Consider the following 19,387-nt stretch of genomic DNA (forward strand, 5'->3'; position numbering starts at 1 on the left):
TGGGAGGTGAGAGTGGGAGAGGGCAGACACACACACACACACACACACACACACACACACACAAACACAGATAGAGTGAGAAAAGTAAGTCAAGATCTCAGGATAAAGTATTAAAAAACTACAATTTTAAATTAAGAAACCCAGGAACAACCATTTTTTAATTCAGATTAATTGTAACAAGAGAGCAGAAAGGAGAAATGTTCTAAAACATCACCAAAGATACGGTGAGGAGCTATAAACTATGAGAGTATCTGGTTTCAGTTCAGTGTGATTGATATGTCAAAGGTACTCATATATAACTTCAAAGAGAATAAATAGTAATGAGAACAATATTGCCTAGAGTTAGATTGTGGAAGGTATGCTGCTCTCAGGTCAATAAACACTGGCCTCTATTGGTTGCCTTTCAATGTCTTTGGAGGTCACTCTCCCCTTGGCGACAGAGAGGGTGTGTTTGCTAACAGCAGTGACACACTTGTACTTTTATGTGGCCCTTCCTTGCATAATTATTTGTGGCTAATATTTATATAGCATACCTGCTAATAGACAGCTATATTTCACTTACGGGAAGAGCAACAAATTTCAAGGTGCCCTACATTTAAAAAGAATGTGATATGGCCCTGGCCAATGTTGCTCAATGGCTGTGGGTTTGATTCCAGTCAAGGGCACATACCTGGGTTGCAGATTCGATCCCTGGCCCCAGATAGGGCACGTACAGGAGGCAACCAATTGAAGTGTCTCTTTCACATCAATGTTTCTCTCTCTCCTCTCCCTCTCTCCCTGCCTTCCACTCTAAAAATCACTGGGAAAAAAATATCCTTAGGTGAGATTAACAAAACAAACAAACAAAAAACAAAAAAGAATTTGATATTAAAGGTATACATGATCAACCACTGTAAAATATTAAAATATGAAGGTTTTAGAAACCATAATCTCTTTCTATTAGTAGTGTAAGATGTTCGGTGCTCATTATTACATTCAGGCAATTGTAGTTGATTTGGATTCTAATCCCTCCTCTGCATTTATCAATGCTCTAAACTTGGTCAAGTCATATATTCTCTTCAAACCTAAATTTTGTTATCAGTGTGTGGAAATGATTCTTTATTCAAAGGATTGTGTGGCCTTCACACATGATCAGTACTTAAAAATCTATAAAATACTTTAAAAGCAAAACTGGATAGTTGAAAAAATAAATTCTGTTCTATGTCTTTCAGTAGGATTTAGTAGAGAGTTAGATCAGAGTTTTTTCATGTTATTCATGGGCTACCATCCACAAATGACAAAATATATGATATAATTTCTCAAATACTTATAGTGGTGATTTTTTCATCTATGCCTTATATTAAACCTATCTTTAGGAAGATATCCTATCTAATAAAAGAGTAATATGCAAATTGACCATCACTCCAACACACAAGATGGCTGCCCCTATGTGGTCAAAGATGGCTACCCCCATGTGGACACAAGATGGCCACCACAAGATGGCCAGCAGGAAAGGGCAGTTGGGAGGGATCAGGCCAGCAGGGGAGGGCAGTTGAGAGGGACCAGGCCTGCAAGGGAGGGCAATTGGGGGTGATCAAGTCTGCAGGGGAGGGCAGGCCGGCAGAGGAGGGAAGTTGGGGGCAACCGGGCCTGCAGGGAAGAGCAGTTGGGGGAGACCCAGGCCTGTAGGGGAGAGCAGTTGGGGGAACCAGGCCTGCAGGGGAGGGCAGTTAGGGGAAATCAGGCTGGCAGGGGAGCAGTTAGGCATCAATCAGGCTGGCATGGGAGTGGTTAGGGGGTGATCAGGCTGGCAGGCAGAAGCGGTTAGGGGAAATCAGGAAGGCAGGCAGGCAAGCAGTTGGGAGCCAGCAGTCCTGGATTGTGAGAGGGATGTCCGACTGCCCATTTAGGCCCGATCCTACTGGGCCTAAACGGGCAGTCGGACATCCCTTGAGGGGTCCCAGATTGGAGAGGGTGCAGGCTGGGCTGAGGGACACCCCTCCCCCCCCGCACGAATTTTGTGCACTGGGCCTCTAGTTGCTTATAATGAATCAGACTCAAAGATTATGAAGCAAATATTTTTTCCACTATGGTGAATTCATTTCCAAAAGGCAGGTGGTACAACCTAATATCCTATTTTATTCACTCATTAATTCATTATTTCACAAGTAAACATGAAACTTTTATCCTGATAGTATACAGATAGAAAAATAAGTGGAAATAGTTAATGTAGATAGTCTTTGATTTCAAAAAACTTACAAATTTAAAACTCTGAGTTTTCACAAGTCTTGGAAAGTAGCCAAGAATAAACGGTTTTGTTTTTACTTGCAAATGAATTTGGAAATTGAAGTTATTAAATTAGAAAGGTTAAGCTCCCTATGAATAGAAAAGGGTCCAATAAATACTGCTTCTAACATTAATCCACTTATTTTTAAAAATTGTGACTTGTGTTACAATTAAGGCAGGAACCTAACTGTCTAAGTATCCTTGTCTCTGGCACTTCAGATACAAATCAGTCACAGGAATCATTATTTTCTTTGAAAGGTTTTCATTTTGTAAGATATTATATTCTGATTCTAACACAGAAGTATCTATTTAGCTCAGTCTTGAGAAGCTATTGTGATTTGATTAGAATTGGCAACTACAAAAACTCCTACAATTAGAACCATTTAGTTATATTGTAGTAGCTTCAAAGACATTCACAGAAGATAGATTTTATTGTTATATTGGAGCCTCTGTACATAGTAGAGGTGGGATACAGGTATGATTATCACATACTTTAAAAAATAACTGTATTATACTTTTACTAAAGATAGGTTTTAGGACTGGATTTCATCCATGTAATCCAAATTATTGAAATAATAAATTAATGTTCCAATCCCAAATGAGCTTTTGCAGAATTAGTTGGAATAGATGAGCAACTTTACATATTTTTGTTGGGCAATATTTCTTTAAATTGGAGGTGGCCTCTCTTTTGAACATTTTCGTTTATATATTCCACTTTTCATAGTCCTCTTTCTAAAGTATAAACTCATTTGTTTGTCATCAACAGATATTTTGAACTTCTTGCCATGAAATCTTTGAAAAAGCAATAGCTGAACAGAGCTTAGACCAGGGTGGGGGAGTGAGATAGCTAAGTGCAACATGGAAGGAGGCTCTTGCTACCAGGACCAAGGATGCCTTTCTTCCATGTTGCCTCTGAGGCACCTCACTCACCTCACTCTAGTCCCAGCCCTGGGTCAGAAACTAAGGATTCAGATGAGGGAAATGCCCAAAGAACTGGCACTAGTCTTGGCCTCATGCTTCCCTCTCTTGCTGATGATGCCTGGAGTTTCTATGTAACCAAGCTTAGCCAGACTTACTGCTGTTTTAAAGGCTAATTTAGAACCCACTTCTGTGGAAATAGAGAACATTCCTCTGCCCTCACATCCTCTTTAGATGTTCTTAATAGTTCTGATTTGTGCTAAAGGTGGGAGTGTAGTAGAGTGTTTCCAATATCTCTTAAGCAGTGATCATACCAGAGGTCACTTCAAGGTTGCAGGAGTTTTCTATGTAAGACGGAGCATGCTCCATGTGACCAGTATTCCTCAGGGTTTCTACAATGACAGAGGATTGAAGACTGCTACATGGACCAGGGTCACACTTGGTGTTGGACTCTTCAGCTCTGGTGATCTCAAGTTTACACTTGATTTTCTTCATCTGGCCTAAGGAGTTCAACTCATGATTCAATTCCCCTCTATTCTTTTTCTTTTATTCCCAATTTAATAAATGCTACATAATGGTCTTTAAAATTCCATAGAGAGCTTATTGGTTAATGTGAAGCTCTTACAAATGAATCATTAGGATTGCTGTATCACTAAGAATTTTACTGAACAAGTTTTTTCTATGATGTAGAATTAAATAGAAGATCATTTTACTTTATTATTATAAAGTAAAAATTACCAGATAGCATTGGAGATACCTCTCAGATCCAGAACTTTGTACCACATAGCAGATGTTAATAAACCTACAATTTTTAAACATATTTTGTAATGGAATTTTTCTAAGTGCCATATTTTATTTATAATGAGAAGCATAATTGGAATAAAAATCACTTATAAATCTGACTCATTTGTTTATAAATGCCCAGAACATAGAAGTATTCAAGGAAATCAACCTCGTGTTTTTTTTCCCCCAACACTGGCTGAAGTTTAACCAAAGGCAGATGACTGAATATTAACTTGGGATGTTGTAAGGCTTAATTGATTACTGCTGTTACAGTATTTTGAAATCCTGAAATGTTGACATTATAACTACAGCCAAGTCTCATTAAATATTCTAGAGAGCAAATTGTGCTGTAATTCTGAATTGTGAGGATCCATATTTTGAAAGTGTAACTTAAAGAATAAAAAATAAGCTGTCATGTATCAATCCAGAACATTCCAAGATTTTAGCTTTTTACCATATTACCTATGCAATAAGAAACTGAAATAAATTCTGGCTTTAAGCTTCCTTCTTGCAAATCTTCGCTCAGATTTATTTGATTCTTAAGAGGATGAGTACTGACATGAACTACTAGCTCAGAATCATGAGATAAGCCAGAAATCAAACATGTTATATAGCTTTAGGCCTTGGTGAAAATGAAATAAACACATGGGGCTTCTACTTTTTCTGATATGCAAATAATTTACATATGCAAATAATTTACATGACAGTCTTACAGTAACAGAGTCAGATTCCCAGAGTAGATCATTTTTATTTTCACTACTAACTTAAGAGATTTACTGTAGCTATAATGTTTTATATTCAGATCTTTTATGAAACTTACTGCTAAATTAGCCTGAGGCTTAGTCAGAAAAAGACAAGTGCTGTGTGATTTCACTCACATGTGGAATCTAATGAAGAAAATGAACTAACAAGCAAAATAGAGATAGACTCAGATAGAAAGCAGGCCAACAGCTGTGGTTAGGTGGGGTGGGTTGAAAGGAAGGTAGAGGGATTGAGAAAAAAAGAAAAAAAGAAAAAAAACAACTCATGGACACTGCAAACAGTGTGGTGATTGCAGGGGGGTAGGGGGTGAGAAGGTGGTGAGAGGGGGGAAGAGAGGAGGTAAAAGGGGGATAAATGGAGACCATAGACTTGACTTGGGTGGTGAACACACAGTATAATGCACAGAAGCTGTGCTGTGGAATTGTGCACCTGAAACCTGTATAATTTTGTTAACCAGTGTCACCCCAATAAATTCAATAAAAAGAAAAAAAATTAGCTTGAGAGGCTTTACATCCAGAACATTTTACTGGTGAATTTTCACACCCGGGGGGAGAAACAACGCTGCACTTCCCATTTCAGAGATGTGTAAGCACTGCAGTCAGCACAAAGACACAGGGAAGTCTGTTTTGTACAACTATACATGTAGCACATCAGGTTAGAATTATAATTGGGCCTCAAACATCACATGGATCATTTTAATTTGGCATTTTTGTTACTGTGCTTATAAATCTGAAGCCATAGTTGTTTAACCTGGCTTCAGACTGCTCTAAATCACTTCTCCTGTTGTAATTTTATTGCTTACTCAAAAGCCCATTTATATACTGCACTTTATCTTAATACAAAATAAATTATATTTTTCCTTTCCTTTTATTGGCTGCATTTTGAGAACACATTGTTTAAATCAAAGAATCAGTAAGGATTCTTGTTTTATATGGCCATTAGTAATGCTTTAGGTAGGATATTTTAGGGCAATTCTGTTTAGAGTTGACACATTTCTTCCACTTCAACCAAAATATTGTCATGTGTTTGGAACAGAATATGCTGTTTTTCAATTTGTTTCTTTCTCATAGATTCCTGCAAGTTCCACATATACAAAAGTCTAATGTGATAGGTGTTCACCATAAGCAATCTTACACTGCAAAGAAAATATGTTTTTGATTTGTCTCCAGTGTTTTGAACTAAAAGATCCAAAGAAAACTGATTCAAAGTAAAGAATCAATATTCTCGAAGCTAGCTCAGAATAATGCCGGGATGTGGAATGATAAATGAACAAGTGGATAATTTTTAATAACAATACCAAATGCAAAGGACAAGCCTAAACCAATAATAAACACAGGCTGTTTCAAAAATGTTTATAGGTTAAATTATAAATTGTGTTTTAATGTTGACTATTACTTCCTAAGACCAAGCCCTCTAAATCAGCTAAGCACAGCACCATGGGCACATTTTCAAAGCTTTTTGAAAGAGAATTTGGTTGTGTGACTCCCATCAATAGTTGTTGCATTTTTCTTATTCTAGAAAATCTTTTGAAACTTCTACCCTTTTAAACTTGATCTCAAACAGAGCATCTATATAATAAAAGCCTAAGCGACCGTTAAGGCTGAACGACCAGAACAACTGGTTGCTATGATGTGCACTGACCACCAGAGGGCAGATGCTCAACGCAGGAGCTGCCCCTTGGTGGTCAGTGTGCTCCCACAGGGGGAGCGCTGCTCAGCCAGAAGCTGGGCTTTCAGATCCACAATATCTGTATGCTTCAGGCTAAAAGAAATCAAACTATAAGTACAAACTAGTTTTAATGCATTTTCCTTGCTATCCATATTGGTTATAAATCCCTGGGCTATTTTTTGTGGTGTGTGGGTGTGGCAAGGGCTTGTTTGTATGTTTTGCAATTTAATTATATGGGTGGGAAAAAATGTAATTCTGAAAAGTTGTAGATGTTAATTGCAGATACAATTTAAACATTGGTTCAAGGTCAATCAAGAGATTTTTAGAAGGCATAGAGAAATACGTGTGTGTGTGTGTGTGTGTGTGTGTGTGTGTGTGTGTGTGAATTTCATTTGAGATACTTGCATGCTGACTTTGTGCTTCTTAGGCCCCCAAAAATGAATGTCCACTCTTGAACATTGGCCAACTTGGGGGCACCTAAGGACCTTGGGCTTTGACTGATGTTTAGGGGCTGTGTCAAAGTCACCTGAAGTCGGGGATAATTCTTTAAAAAAATCTATTTTTATTGATTTCAGAGAGGAAGGGAGAGGGAGAGAGAGATAGAAACATCAATAATGAGAGAGAATCATTGATTGGTTGCCTCCTGCACGCCCCCCCCCCCCCCCACCGCCAACCGGGGACCAAACTCACAACCCACTGGCATGTGCCCTTGACCGGAATGGAACTTGGGACCCTTCAGTCCGCAGGCCGAAGCTCTATCCACGGAGCCCAACCAGCTAGGGCTGGGCTAATGCTCATGTTTTGGGGCTATACGAAGAAAGAAAGCACTCAAGTGTCCTGCAGTGCTCTGAATTAGAATCCCCCCCATTAATAGCAGAACTTTATTTCTTGAGACTCTCGAAAGCCTTTGGATTCTTATCCTAAATTTGGATTCTTAGAACCACATGAGATTTAGAAGTTGTTATTTCCAAGAGATATTAGGAAAAGTTGCGTGCGCGCACGTGCGCGCGCGAGAGTCCAATATCTTCATATTAAACTTAATATCTTTGGATTTGAAAGATTTCTAAGACTCACCATTCCTAGAAAAAATATTGAATAAGAAATCTATGTTTCAGAAAATAGTTCAACCAAAAAATAATACAAGTGAATTAAGAATTTCAAATGTGATTAAAAGTAAAACAAATTATGAAATATAAAATGAAAAATAAATATTTAATAGCATCAGTATTAAAATAAATAATGGGGAAGGTGGGTATGGAAGAGAGTGTGCTTATCTTTCTCTTTCTGTTATAAATTTCCTCTTTCACTGAATTCATTATTTAATCATTTAGCAGTATTCTGCTAAACAGTTAGTAGATTATCTGACTAAAGTAATTTTACTAAAGTGGGAATAAAGCTTAATTATGATATAATGGCTTTATAAAAAGAAATTGCTGTATCCACTTACATCTCTACTTGGTGGAATATGGAAGAGAAAATACTGTTGAAACAGGTGTTCTTTATTCCTTTACCTAGTCTCCAGGAAATAGATCATGTGGAATTAAATACAGCTATAAATTGCCCATCACTTCTCATTTTTGTGAGCAGAGCCTAAGAGGAATAGTCTAAATATGACTGAGAGCAAAGCAGGAGTGTTATTTGCAAGCCAGTCTGTATCTCCCAGAGAAACAAAAGTAGAATTATGTACCATCTTTGCCACCTGATAGCCATTCATTCATTCATTCATTCATTCATTCATTCTTCAACCAATTAGTATTTGCTAGGTATTTAATACTAGCAGGATTTTAGGGGTGATAATCACACCTTCCCCTCAACCTCTAAGTTTAGAATCTATTGAGAAATAAGACATAACATTCAAACAGATAGGAATTAGATAATCAGATTTATTATTGTTTAAGTTGTTTGGAAAACAGGGCTTTTTAATATGGAATATTAAAAACAACAACAAAGAAAAAACCCAGAGTAGCCAGGTGGAAAGAATGGTTCTATAAGTATTCATATTTTGAAAGGAGGAAAGCTGTTCTCCATATTCAGTGAGAGCAAACCAAAGTAAAATCCTTCTCAATTCTACCAAGATTAAACTCCCCTTAGAATTTGTTGCTTGCTTGTATTGCTCGGTAATGATTGGTTCACAGAAGCAAGCTATACTCAAATTTCTTAATGAGCAAGGTAAATAATACATGTTTATTGAATTAATTTTGGTGATTAAAAAGTTAATAGTTTTTAGTGTTCAAAATAACTTTTGATCCCTTTTGAATTAGATTTAGACTTTTCATGTCAATCTATTATGGCAAATACATGTGAGAATATTATGAGAAATGTAAAATAATTTTTCTGCAAAATTCATTTGTATAAATTATTCTAAAACTAAATTGAATAATACAGGATTTTCTTCCTTTACTCCTATATTTTAGAATGAAACAGTTGGTTATGTATTTCAGACACCGCCTCACTCTTACATGTGGAATAACTAGTAAAATGATATAAATAATCCTTTTGTTTTGAATCACCATGATTATTTGTCTTAACTCTGCTCAATATGTATTTGAACACTAATATGTTTGTTTGATTGAACACTAGTATGTTTAATATGCATATCCTGGTGTAACCATCCACTGACCTTTGCCTTCTCACTCTTTTATCCCTCAATGTTACATCTCTTTTTCACCATTAAATGAGACTATATTTAAGATATTATAGAAAATCACAGTTAGTTAAACATAATGAAAAGACAACTCAAAACAGCTACTTGCTTGTTTTTGAATTCATATCTCAAACAAACTAAAAAATGAATGTATAAAAATACATTTTAAAATGTTATTATCTTCAGATTGATATTCAATGATTCTTTATCTAACAAAAATGAAAAGATTGTCTACCCTGTGCCAAGCACTGATGTAGGGCACACCAGTGAACAAAGCTGACCCTTTACTCTGCCCACATGAAATTCACTCTCTAGTGGGATAAAACAGATATTTTAAATAAGACACCAGGGGATATATTCGGAGGCAATGAGTGCTATGAAAAAAGAGTAGACTAGGGCATATTGTCATTTTGAAAAGGGAGGTCAAGGTAGGTCTCACCAAGAAGATGGATGACATTTGAGCAGGGACTTGAAGGAATCTTTAAATTTTGGACTTCAAATTCAAAATTTGACATGAGTTTTTTTCTTTAAAATTTTATTACTTAAATCATGGATGGAAAAGAAAGTGTGATTTTTTTTTTAAATTAGAGAGTCATCTCCTGGGGGAGTGATGAAACTTTTTGTGTCTTTGTACACCTAGGTGCTTCAGTGTTGTTCTTCTTGAGGTTTCCTCTCTTTTATCACCCACGTGCATATCTAGCCCTTTTACTACATGGGTGGACTGGGGACATTTATCCATGTATTTCCAGAGCTTAGCATAGTACTTGGCACGTGTTGTGACTTGAATGTCTAAACTGTCTTGTTGGAATATTCATTTAATTAAGCACGCATAATAGAGGTTCTTTATTTTGTAGAATTCATATTTATATAATTTTTGGTTATTTTTCCTGACATTCTACATGTGCACATATTTCTCTTTATCAGAGTTTCATTTGCATTTTCAACATTTACAGTACCACGGTGCTCTAGCAGTAGGCACTTAAATTATAACTTAATATTATAGTCTAATTCCTAGGCTATGGACCTTTTTTTTTTTTTTTTTTTTTTTTTTTTTTTTACTAGGACTGAGGCTTCTAAAATACCTTGTGATAATAACAAGGTGATTTCTTTTGGATTTGTTGGAATGAAATAGCATTTGGGGAACTCTTAGCCAACACAGGGGATTCTAAATAATAGCTCCTTGTTCAGAGTTCCTCATAGATAAGTCAGTTGGCACTCATCATTTTAAACTCATTGGAGGACAATGGAGTTAAGTGGAATATAAAGGGAACTGTGGGCAATACACAGAAACCTTGTAACAATATAGTGTGTAGTTGGAAAGAGGATTGGGAGGTCTATAAAAGCTGCCAGAAAGAACAAAAAATATAATTAAAGGAGCAAAAAGACCTATTGAGCACAATTTCAGGGACTATTCCAGGCAACAGTAAATGTCTCCTCAAATATATCTTTAAAAGGTAGAAAGCCAAGTGGAAAACTAGTCCCATGGAGAGAGGAAGGAAAATACCAAATTAAATTGTAGGAACAGGTAACAGGAGTTGGATTTGCTTATGTTAATTTTCATCTTTCTTTAAAACAGTTAGGTGGTGGCTAACACATAGATCAGACAATTTGAAATTCTTAGATGAGAAGAGGGTAAAGTAGAAGAAAAATATTAATGAGGTAATATTTTTAGGCAGATATGGCTCAGAATAGGATGGATAAACTGGTATATAGAAAACAGCTGAAATTTACACGTTTTGTGAACTGAGAACAGTTATTTTAGGTTCTATCAAAGTTGTTATTTAAGAAAAGGTTTTCCTTTTCCCTTCCATTTTATAAAAGCATGTAGGCTACCCATGACTTCCCTGAGAAGAGAAGATAATACTTTCAGTAGGAAATATTTTTTTGACAGTGAATTTTCATCACTTGGACTAAAGGGTTTCACCTTGTGAAACTGTTAGAGTTACCTGGGGAATTTTCCCATTAAACATACCCTATTGAGAGCCATCACCATAGACATTTGAAGAGCTTATAATAGTCGTTGGAACTATACTAAGCATTACACTCTTACTTTTTAAAATTATCAACCTCTGTCTTGAATTATAAATAAACAAATAATAGTTGAAACATTAAAATCCCATATAATAAAAGGCTAATATGCAAATTGAACTGCGGAATGACGTTTTGCTATGACATGAACTGATCACCAGGGGGCAGACGCTCAGTGCAGAAGCTACCCCCTGGTGGTCAGTGCATTCCCCCTGTGGAAGTGCCACTCAGCCAGAAGCCGGGCTCACGGCTGGTGAGCACAGCAGCGGTGGTGGGAGCCTCTCCCGCTTCTGTGGCAGCACTCAGGACCCCTCGGGGTCCCGGACTGCGAGAGGGAGCAGTTCAGGCTGAGGGATACCCCCCCCCTCAGTGCACGAATGTCATGCACCGGGCCTCTGATATGAAATAAGAATATTAGATTAGTAGAAGTGATGTGCAAAGGTGATTTCTTGGATTCAGGAGCAGAGTTCAGAACTTGTGCATTAAGCTGATCTCTGCCAGCCAAGTCTTATAGTCACTTATATTACATTAATTATCATGGTTTCCTTTGTGCTAATTCCAAAAGCTTTTTTAGTTTAGTGGCTGAGAGGATAAACCACAACTATTGAAAAATAAAGTGTCAAGCTTGAAATGTCAAACACTGGCTTCCAGGGTATAGATAAAACAAAACTCAACTTCAAAGGTAATTTGATATGCTAAGAAAAGGGGAAAATTTTTTTGATGAACTCTATCCATGTACATACATGCACACACTCACACACACAAACACGTATAAAATGTGCAGCATAGCACTTTTTCAATCTCTCTCAGAAATATAAACTTGAAATTCATGCATTGTACCTCAGACTAAATTTATAGACATGTTGAAAGAAGTATCTTATACCTATCAACTGTAATAAAAACTACTAAAATCGTCTTGTGTGTATATAAGTTAACTAGACGCCCGATGCAGGAAATTCGTGCAAGGGGCTTGGCCCTTGCAGCTGCGGTGGCTTGCCTCAGCCCTTGCAGCTGCAGCTTTGTCCGGAAGGACATTCGGAAGGTCGTTTGGCTGTCCGGTCTAATTAGCTTATTATGCTTTTATTATTATAGATGTGTATGCACACACACACACATAAACAATATTTAGGCCCTTGGTGTATTGGTTTAAAGATGCACACTACTTTACATTGAGGAGCAATCATTCCAATGTTGAGACTTGTGTACTTTGCACATAAAAAGGGCATTGTTTTTATACAGAGAAAGTCACTATAGAAAAATAATGTTATTTTTCTTTTTAACACTTGAAAAGCTGAGTGCATGTTATAAAGCTAGAAGATCTTAGAAACAGAAATCTAGAAATAATTTATTGATTTCCTGCTGCATACCATGGTGTGTGTGTGTGTGTGTGTGTGTGTGTGTGTGTGTTGTGTGTGTGTGTGTCGTCGTGGGAGTGGAGGTTGGTAGCAGGGCACAAAAGGATTAGATACTATGGGTCCAGTCCTAAGAATGTGAGGGAAGAAAAGCAGAGAATGTTTTTATCTTTAATGATCACATTTAATCGTTGCAGAGAGAACAACAGTACAATAATTTCCCTTACTTCAACTATCTCAACTCATGGCTGGACTTGTTTCATCTATAACCCTGCTTATTCTCCCAATCCCTTTTAAAGCAAACCTCAGATCTCATATTATTTTGTCCTTAATCATTTCAGTACTTCAGTGTATATCTGTGAAACAACAAGGACTCTTAAAAATAGCCATAATATCATCATCAATCTTAAAAAATATACTAAATATCATTATGCAAATTTTCTCAATTATTAGAGTTTTTTTTTTAATAGTTTATTTCTTTAACCATGTTCCAATTATTGTGTGCCAAGGAGGTTTTTACAGAGTCTAGATTTTGCACCCCAAGGTGTGGTTAACACATTTCTCTTTTTCCTGAACTTTATGGACATTGAGAGTTAGGTTTAAATTGTTTCAACAATAGAATTTAAAGTATGTATGAGGAGTGGCTAAAGCCTGCTTTTTAGATAAGTTCCTCTAATGGTACCTCTTGTAAGCCAAGAATTTTATAGAAGCTGTTTCAAAGATTAGTATGGTGAAGTAATCAAATTCAGAATGCCTTATGACTTAAAGAGAGAATCAGACATGGATATAATTAACTCTACCTAAAAAGCAAAAGACATATAATTTTAGATGTTCCATAGTGCTTGCTTTTGTATCAGTATTAACAGAGCATAAAGTTTCAGCTTCTTTATGACCATAAAGCTGGTGGAGGAGGCAGCCCTTGAGACAACTCCATCAAACGCAAGAACTCTTTGGAACACACTTTGGTAGATAACCTTAAAGATCCCTTCCAGCTCTAACCCTCAGAATGATGATGAGCTGTACGGTACAATTTACAATGTTGATGCGAACCCGTGAACTTTCCTTCAAGCAATACTGGAGCAAAGCTGGGGAATATTAAGGGGGAAAGGATAGACACATAGCATTTCAGTTCAGTGGAAGTATTTCTGGATTGACAGGAACTCTACAAGCAGACTTAGAACAGACAATGTATTGACACGCTTCAGTTCCTCTTTGAAGCAAAACAAAATAAAACAGCTGCCAGTGACAAGGGCCACGTCTTTGAAGAAAAGTGACAAGTAACAGTAGAGTGACTCTGCATCTAGGTAGTGAGTTTTCATCAAATATCCTGTGCACTTATTTAATCAGTTTGTGTATTGAACCTTTGGGATTTTTTCAACTAGCTGTGCTTTACAATGTGTAGTCTGCTAAGAATCATGAATCTGTTTCTGTAGGCACAGACAGCACACATTGTCCTGGAAGATGGAACGAAGATGAAGGGTTATTCCTTTGGCCATCCGTCCTCTGTTGCTGGTGAAGTGGTCTTTAATACTGGCCTGGGAGGGTGAGTAATGCTTCCACTCCAAGGCTTTATTCTTTCTCCGGATGGAGGAATAACGGGATGATCTTATTCATGGTGGGAAGTCGAAACCACTGCCTCATAGAAAGACTTCATATTGCCCTGATGTTGTGCTGCGCCTGTGCGCTACCTCCTGCCGCCATCCCTGAAAAGAGGCAGCGACACAAACTCCTCTCTGCTGCTGTAAATGAAACAGAACTTGGACGCTGGTGTTTCCCCGGGGTAGAAAAAAGGACAAAATTATTTCCAGAAACACAGGGTGCAAGGACACGGTTTGTGAGATTACTCAATGGCTTCTGCCATGCGAGGGATGAAAATTGGATGAAAATCGGAGCAGGACCAAGGATGGGAAGCATTCTCTAGTGCCATTCTACTAGCGAAGCTGAGAATCAACCTTGCACATCTAAGATGAACTACCCTAAGGCGCTAAGAGAGTCCTTGGGTTTTTATAGTTTTGCACTCTAATGAGAAAGGCAACATAACAGATACATTTATAGTTTTGAAGTATTCAATGGGAGAGCAGAGGCATAGAGCTGATTTTTTTCAAAATTTGTCAACTGAGACCCATCTTAGATGTTACGATCTGCTAAGAGATGGACTGCAAGTTGCTACAGAAATCCTGTAGCTGTTTGTACCTAGCCAGCACATGTTTGTTCATCTGAGAGCCATGAGACTGAAGTTCTGGTCGCAGTCCTAATGATAACTGATTATGTGATACTGAGAAAATCACTTAACCTTCCTGAATCCTAGTTTCCACATATAAACAGTGAGGGGGCTGTATTATACATTCATTTACAGCTGGGACTTTAAAAAAGTACGAGTCTTTAAAAATGACTAGATGGTTTCAGGAGGTTTTCATTAGAGATTCAAAAGACCAAACTATAAAATATTTGATGAATTCTTTAGTTAAATTCAAGTTAGCCTTATAAAGACAAGGAGACACTGGGTTAACTGATATTGAAGATATTGATTGGCCAAACCTCCATGATATTATTAATGTACATTTTCTCTAACCTCTTGGCTCTCTGCTTGAAACGAGGAGTATTAGATGGTTTTTTAAATAGTTCCACTGGTGAGAACATTAAATTACAGTGTATAAAACCTGCTTGAAAAGTTTTCCTTCACCAGGCAATTATTTAAGCTTTTCGACAGCACTAATTACTAGCCGTGTTAATATACCTGCCAACAAACAACTGTTTAATATAGATCAGAATGATGGAGGGCACTGGAGTTTTCTTCTGTGTGATAGATTATGGGTAATAAATCTTGTCACATCACAGAAGTCAAACAGGACCTGATGGATTAATTTGCTTCCAACACTGCAGTTCGCTAGGACAAGCTGTATTTAATTCATTTACTGGCAAGTATTATAAGCACATGCTTAAAGAAAACGGACAGTTCTTTTATGGAAAGAAAAAAGAAAGGGAAGTAAAATTTAATTAAGGATTTTTTTTTTATAGAGAATAAGGCTTTCTTTAATAAGCTTAGTCCACAAACCCTATTTGTCATTGAGAAATGCTGCTTTCATTCATTGTGTGGCTCACTTGGTGAGGTTGGTTGATAATTAAGGGAGTTATTTCGTTTTTCATCTTCAAGAGATGCATTTATATTGTGTGTAAACCTTGGCTAAAAAATGATCAAGTGAGAGGCATCTGAGAAATTAGCTGATGGAGGTGTGGATAAGTATCACAGCACTCCAGTCACGTTAGGGGATGCTGAGGGGAACACTAAGCCTTCTGTCCACAGAGGGAGTTCTGGGAGGAGGTAGTCTGGATGGGGGTTGAAGAATTCATGTTGACTACTGCCGGAGCTGAACTTTATTGGTTTCAAGGTTGTCGATTCAGTCCCCCGCTGATCCTAAATTCACTTTCAGCAGTAATCTACAAGAAAGACTTGGTTTAACTCTTTCTGCAGAAAGGGAAATGTAAGAGGGGACAAAAAACTTATTGCAATGCATTCCAATGCCTGGAGTAGCTACTATAGATAGCTCCTGGCCTTTATGGGGGTAATATTTCTCAAATATTCTTATATTTTCCTTCCCAGAACTTTAAAAGAAAGCCATTTTGCCTTCCTCCCTAATTCCACAGTAGTACTTTAAAACAGTTATTTGGATATTTTAATTCAGGAGTCAGAAATGCTTCGGGTCAATTTTTGTGGGATTGATTTTTTTTCTAAATTAATAATAATTCTCAAACATATACCTTTTTTTTAAACTAAGCTATTTTGAAAATCAACTATGTTAAATATATATTTCATAGAAATTAACTCTGTTTTAAATGTTCAATAAATATTCATAAACATATGCACCCATGCAACCACCACTGACATACGCAGTGTACTCTTCAGTACCCTACAAAGTATTAAAAAAAAAACCTTTTACTTTTTCACAGTTAATATTTTGATGAAACTGGTAGCCTTCAACAGCAAATATCAGTTTGGGCTCACTTATGTCTGGTAGAATAAAGACATTTTCAGGATATCTGCAAACTTTAAAGCAGTATGTTTTAAAGTTAAAATTAAGGCCCTAAAGAAAATTTTTAAGGACTTAAAAAATTAAGAAATTGAGGGAATGGAAATTATATGAGAATATGCCTCAGGACTTAAGCATCCATTTTTATTTTCCTTTCAGTCACATCATGAAATAAATTCCCATATTCTATCATAACATTTCCTTAGGTTTGCTAAAATCTAGAGATAGGTTTGTAGGATTTTGAGTTCATGTTCTGTAATTTTAAAGGGTTCGGTAATTAAGGCATTGTGGTTCTATACATTTTTTTGTTGGTAATTTTTTGGCATCTTTACCCAGGTACCCGGAAGCTATTACTGACCCTGCCTACAAGGGACAGATTCTGACCATGGTCAATCCTATTATTGGGAATGGCGGAGCCCCTGACACTACTGCATTGGATGAAATGGGACTTAGCAAATACTTGGAGTCTGATGGAATTAAGGTAGTACCAGTGATGACTATTAAAAAAGTCACAATGTTAGGTTATTTTAAGACACTAGGATAAAGTTTCTTCCTCAATATCATAGTATAGACTGCTAAATTTATGTTCTTAACCTCATCCTAGATACATCATTACTCTGAGTTTTATTTCCCAGGGCACTTCAGATTTGTTCTTTAATGCCTTGCATGCAACTTGACTTCATTTGGGAAAATATTGTTATAAGTCCAAATAATAGTAATGCTACAATAATTGGTGATGAATCACCTTTTAATTGATAAGTCTGTATTAATTATTTGCCTCTTTATCTTATTATCTTTAGGAGATGAATAAAGGATAGCTTATATGCTAGTCTTAAAGTAAACACATTAAAATTTTCTATTAATGGTAAATTTTGATCATATCTTATGAATGTGGACCATACAAACAACTCAAAAATTTACTTTAGCTCTATTTCTCACAATTTTATCCAAAATTCTCATTCACCTTTAAATATAGACTTAAAATATTTTATCTTTCATGTCCATTAAATAAGTAATCACTTATTAGATTATTATAAATGCCATGGAGGAAAAATATAAGGTGCCAAGAAGGGAGATCTAGCTTAGTCTCAGGATTTGATAAAAACAGGTAAAACTGTTCCCTCAAATGATAGATAATTAAGGTAACAATTATATATTTTAAGAGCAAAGTGTTGATCATCTTTTTTTCTTCATCTCTGAAAATTTAAGCCTCATATCAATGGATGTAATAAAGCTTAAAAAAATAGCAAACTGACTCTTAAGACATGTCACAAGAGTTGGATAATATTTTTGTGATTATCCAGTATTTTGTGATAACCCCTTTTAAATGACCGCTTGTCTTTCCAGGTTTCAGGTTTGCTGGTGCTGAATTATAGCAATGACTACAACCACTGGCTGGCTACCAAGAGTCTAGGGCAATGGCTACAGGAAGAAAAGGTGAGAAATATGATAGGGCATCCAACATCACCTAAGGATGATTGGTGGGGGTCTGTGGTAAGTTGGGACCGTGTATTTAATTTAAAAGGGACAAACAGATGAGGCAGATCATGCAGTTTGGAATCTTTTTATTTTTATTTTATTTCAGAAGCAATTTCTTTCTCTTACTACAAAGGCTGAGATGTCTGAACTCATTTTCTTCTAAACATGTAGGACCACATATTTTCATCTTATCCACTAGGTGGCAGTCATACATGCTTGGTTGAATTTCTAATCTTGGAAAGGGGTTAGAGAAAATTTAAAAATTTTCTGTTCTCTCAAGCAACCTCTTCCTTCCCTTTTATCCAAGACTCAGATATGCAACTTTTGTCTTGGGTGATAGTACCAGCTCTATCATTAACTAGCTGTGTGGCTTTGTACAGGTTATATTATCACAACATACTATTTTTATTTTTAATTCTTAATGGATATAAACAGATTATCATTGATTCTCTTTAGGCTTACACATTATGACTCTATAGACTTAAATATAATTTCATTTGAAGTTATAAATAAAAATTTTATAAACCCTAATTTATATTTCCTTATTTTAATTATTTTCTTCTAATCAACTAAGAGGATTGTCCTGATTTGAATGTCAGACAAAGTTAATGGGCCTGCTATATATTTAGCTTCATGTTCAATGTTGCTGTAGCTGCTTTTTGTTGACTTGCTACTGGCCCTGTGATTGACAGAATATTATTCTACTAAGCTCCACTTCTCCAATAAGCGTCTGCCTATTGGAGCTAAATGTTGCCTCTGTTTGACAAATATAAAAATCTCCATCCTGACTTCCTTGTTCTTATTCTTTCTAAATATTAGAAGAGATAAGAAGGTGATATCATCTCCCAGGTCATTACTATATTCTTCTCAACCATCTGAATTCACTTCCAGAGCTCATCGTTGTAATGGTCCTTCAGGAGACCCCCACCTCAACCTCCACCCAACCTTTAATGTTTCCTTTGCGCTATTTATAGGGCACCTGGTATTATAGCTGCTCTGTGTCAGAACTTCTAATTGTAACATAAGCTTTCATCCATGGCTTGTTAGTTTGTTGTATAAATGTGCTTTGACTCTTCTTCTGTGATCACAGACATGTAGAATAACAGAAGTATAAGATAAAAACCGATTTATCTCTTTGAGGTACAGGTGAGAAAATCAAACATCACTAAGATATTTGGTGGGAAAGAAAGACATTGCAACTGATTTTCCTGATTCCTGACTCATTGCTCCTTCATTATACCACATCTCTCTCTATCCAGAGTAGTCAAAGAAAATAAAACAAATGGTGGTGTTGCCTGATTTATTAAATAGATGGGCAAATTTTACTTGACAAGAACCTTCAGAAAAATGTGTAGAGTGCCCACTATGTGCCAGGGACATTTGACTCAAAACATGGATTTGCCTATTATTTACAAACTAGTGGCCTGGTGCATGAAATTCATGCACACTAAAAGGGAATT

General features: G+C 36.5%; 1 protein-coding gene across 1 annotated transcript in view; it reads left to right on the top strand.

Annotated features, from left to right (window-relative positions):
• Positions 1-19,387, top strand: part of CPS1 (carbamoyl-phosphate synthase 1) — a 144,297-nt gene that overhangs the window by 34,436 nt on the left and 90,474 nt on the right. The window contains exons 3-5 of the mRNA XM_080671221.1: positions 13,854-13,963; positions 16,785-16,929; positions 17,796-17,885. Coding sequence (XP_080527347.1) covers positions 13,854-13,963; positions 16,785-16,929; positions 17,796-17,885 — 345 coding nt within the window. The remainder of the gene's footprint in view (positions 1-13,853; positions 13,964-16,784; positions 16,930-17,795; positions 17,886-19,387) is intronic.

The sequence above is a fragment of the Plecotus auritus genome, assembly GCF_963455305.1.
Source record: "Plecotus auritus genome assembly, chromosome: 5".
NCBI classification, from domain to species: Eukaryota; Metazoa; Chordata; class Mammalia; order Chiroptera; family Vespertilionidae; genus Plecotus; species Plecotus auritus.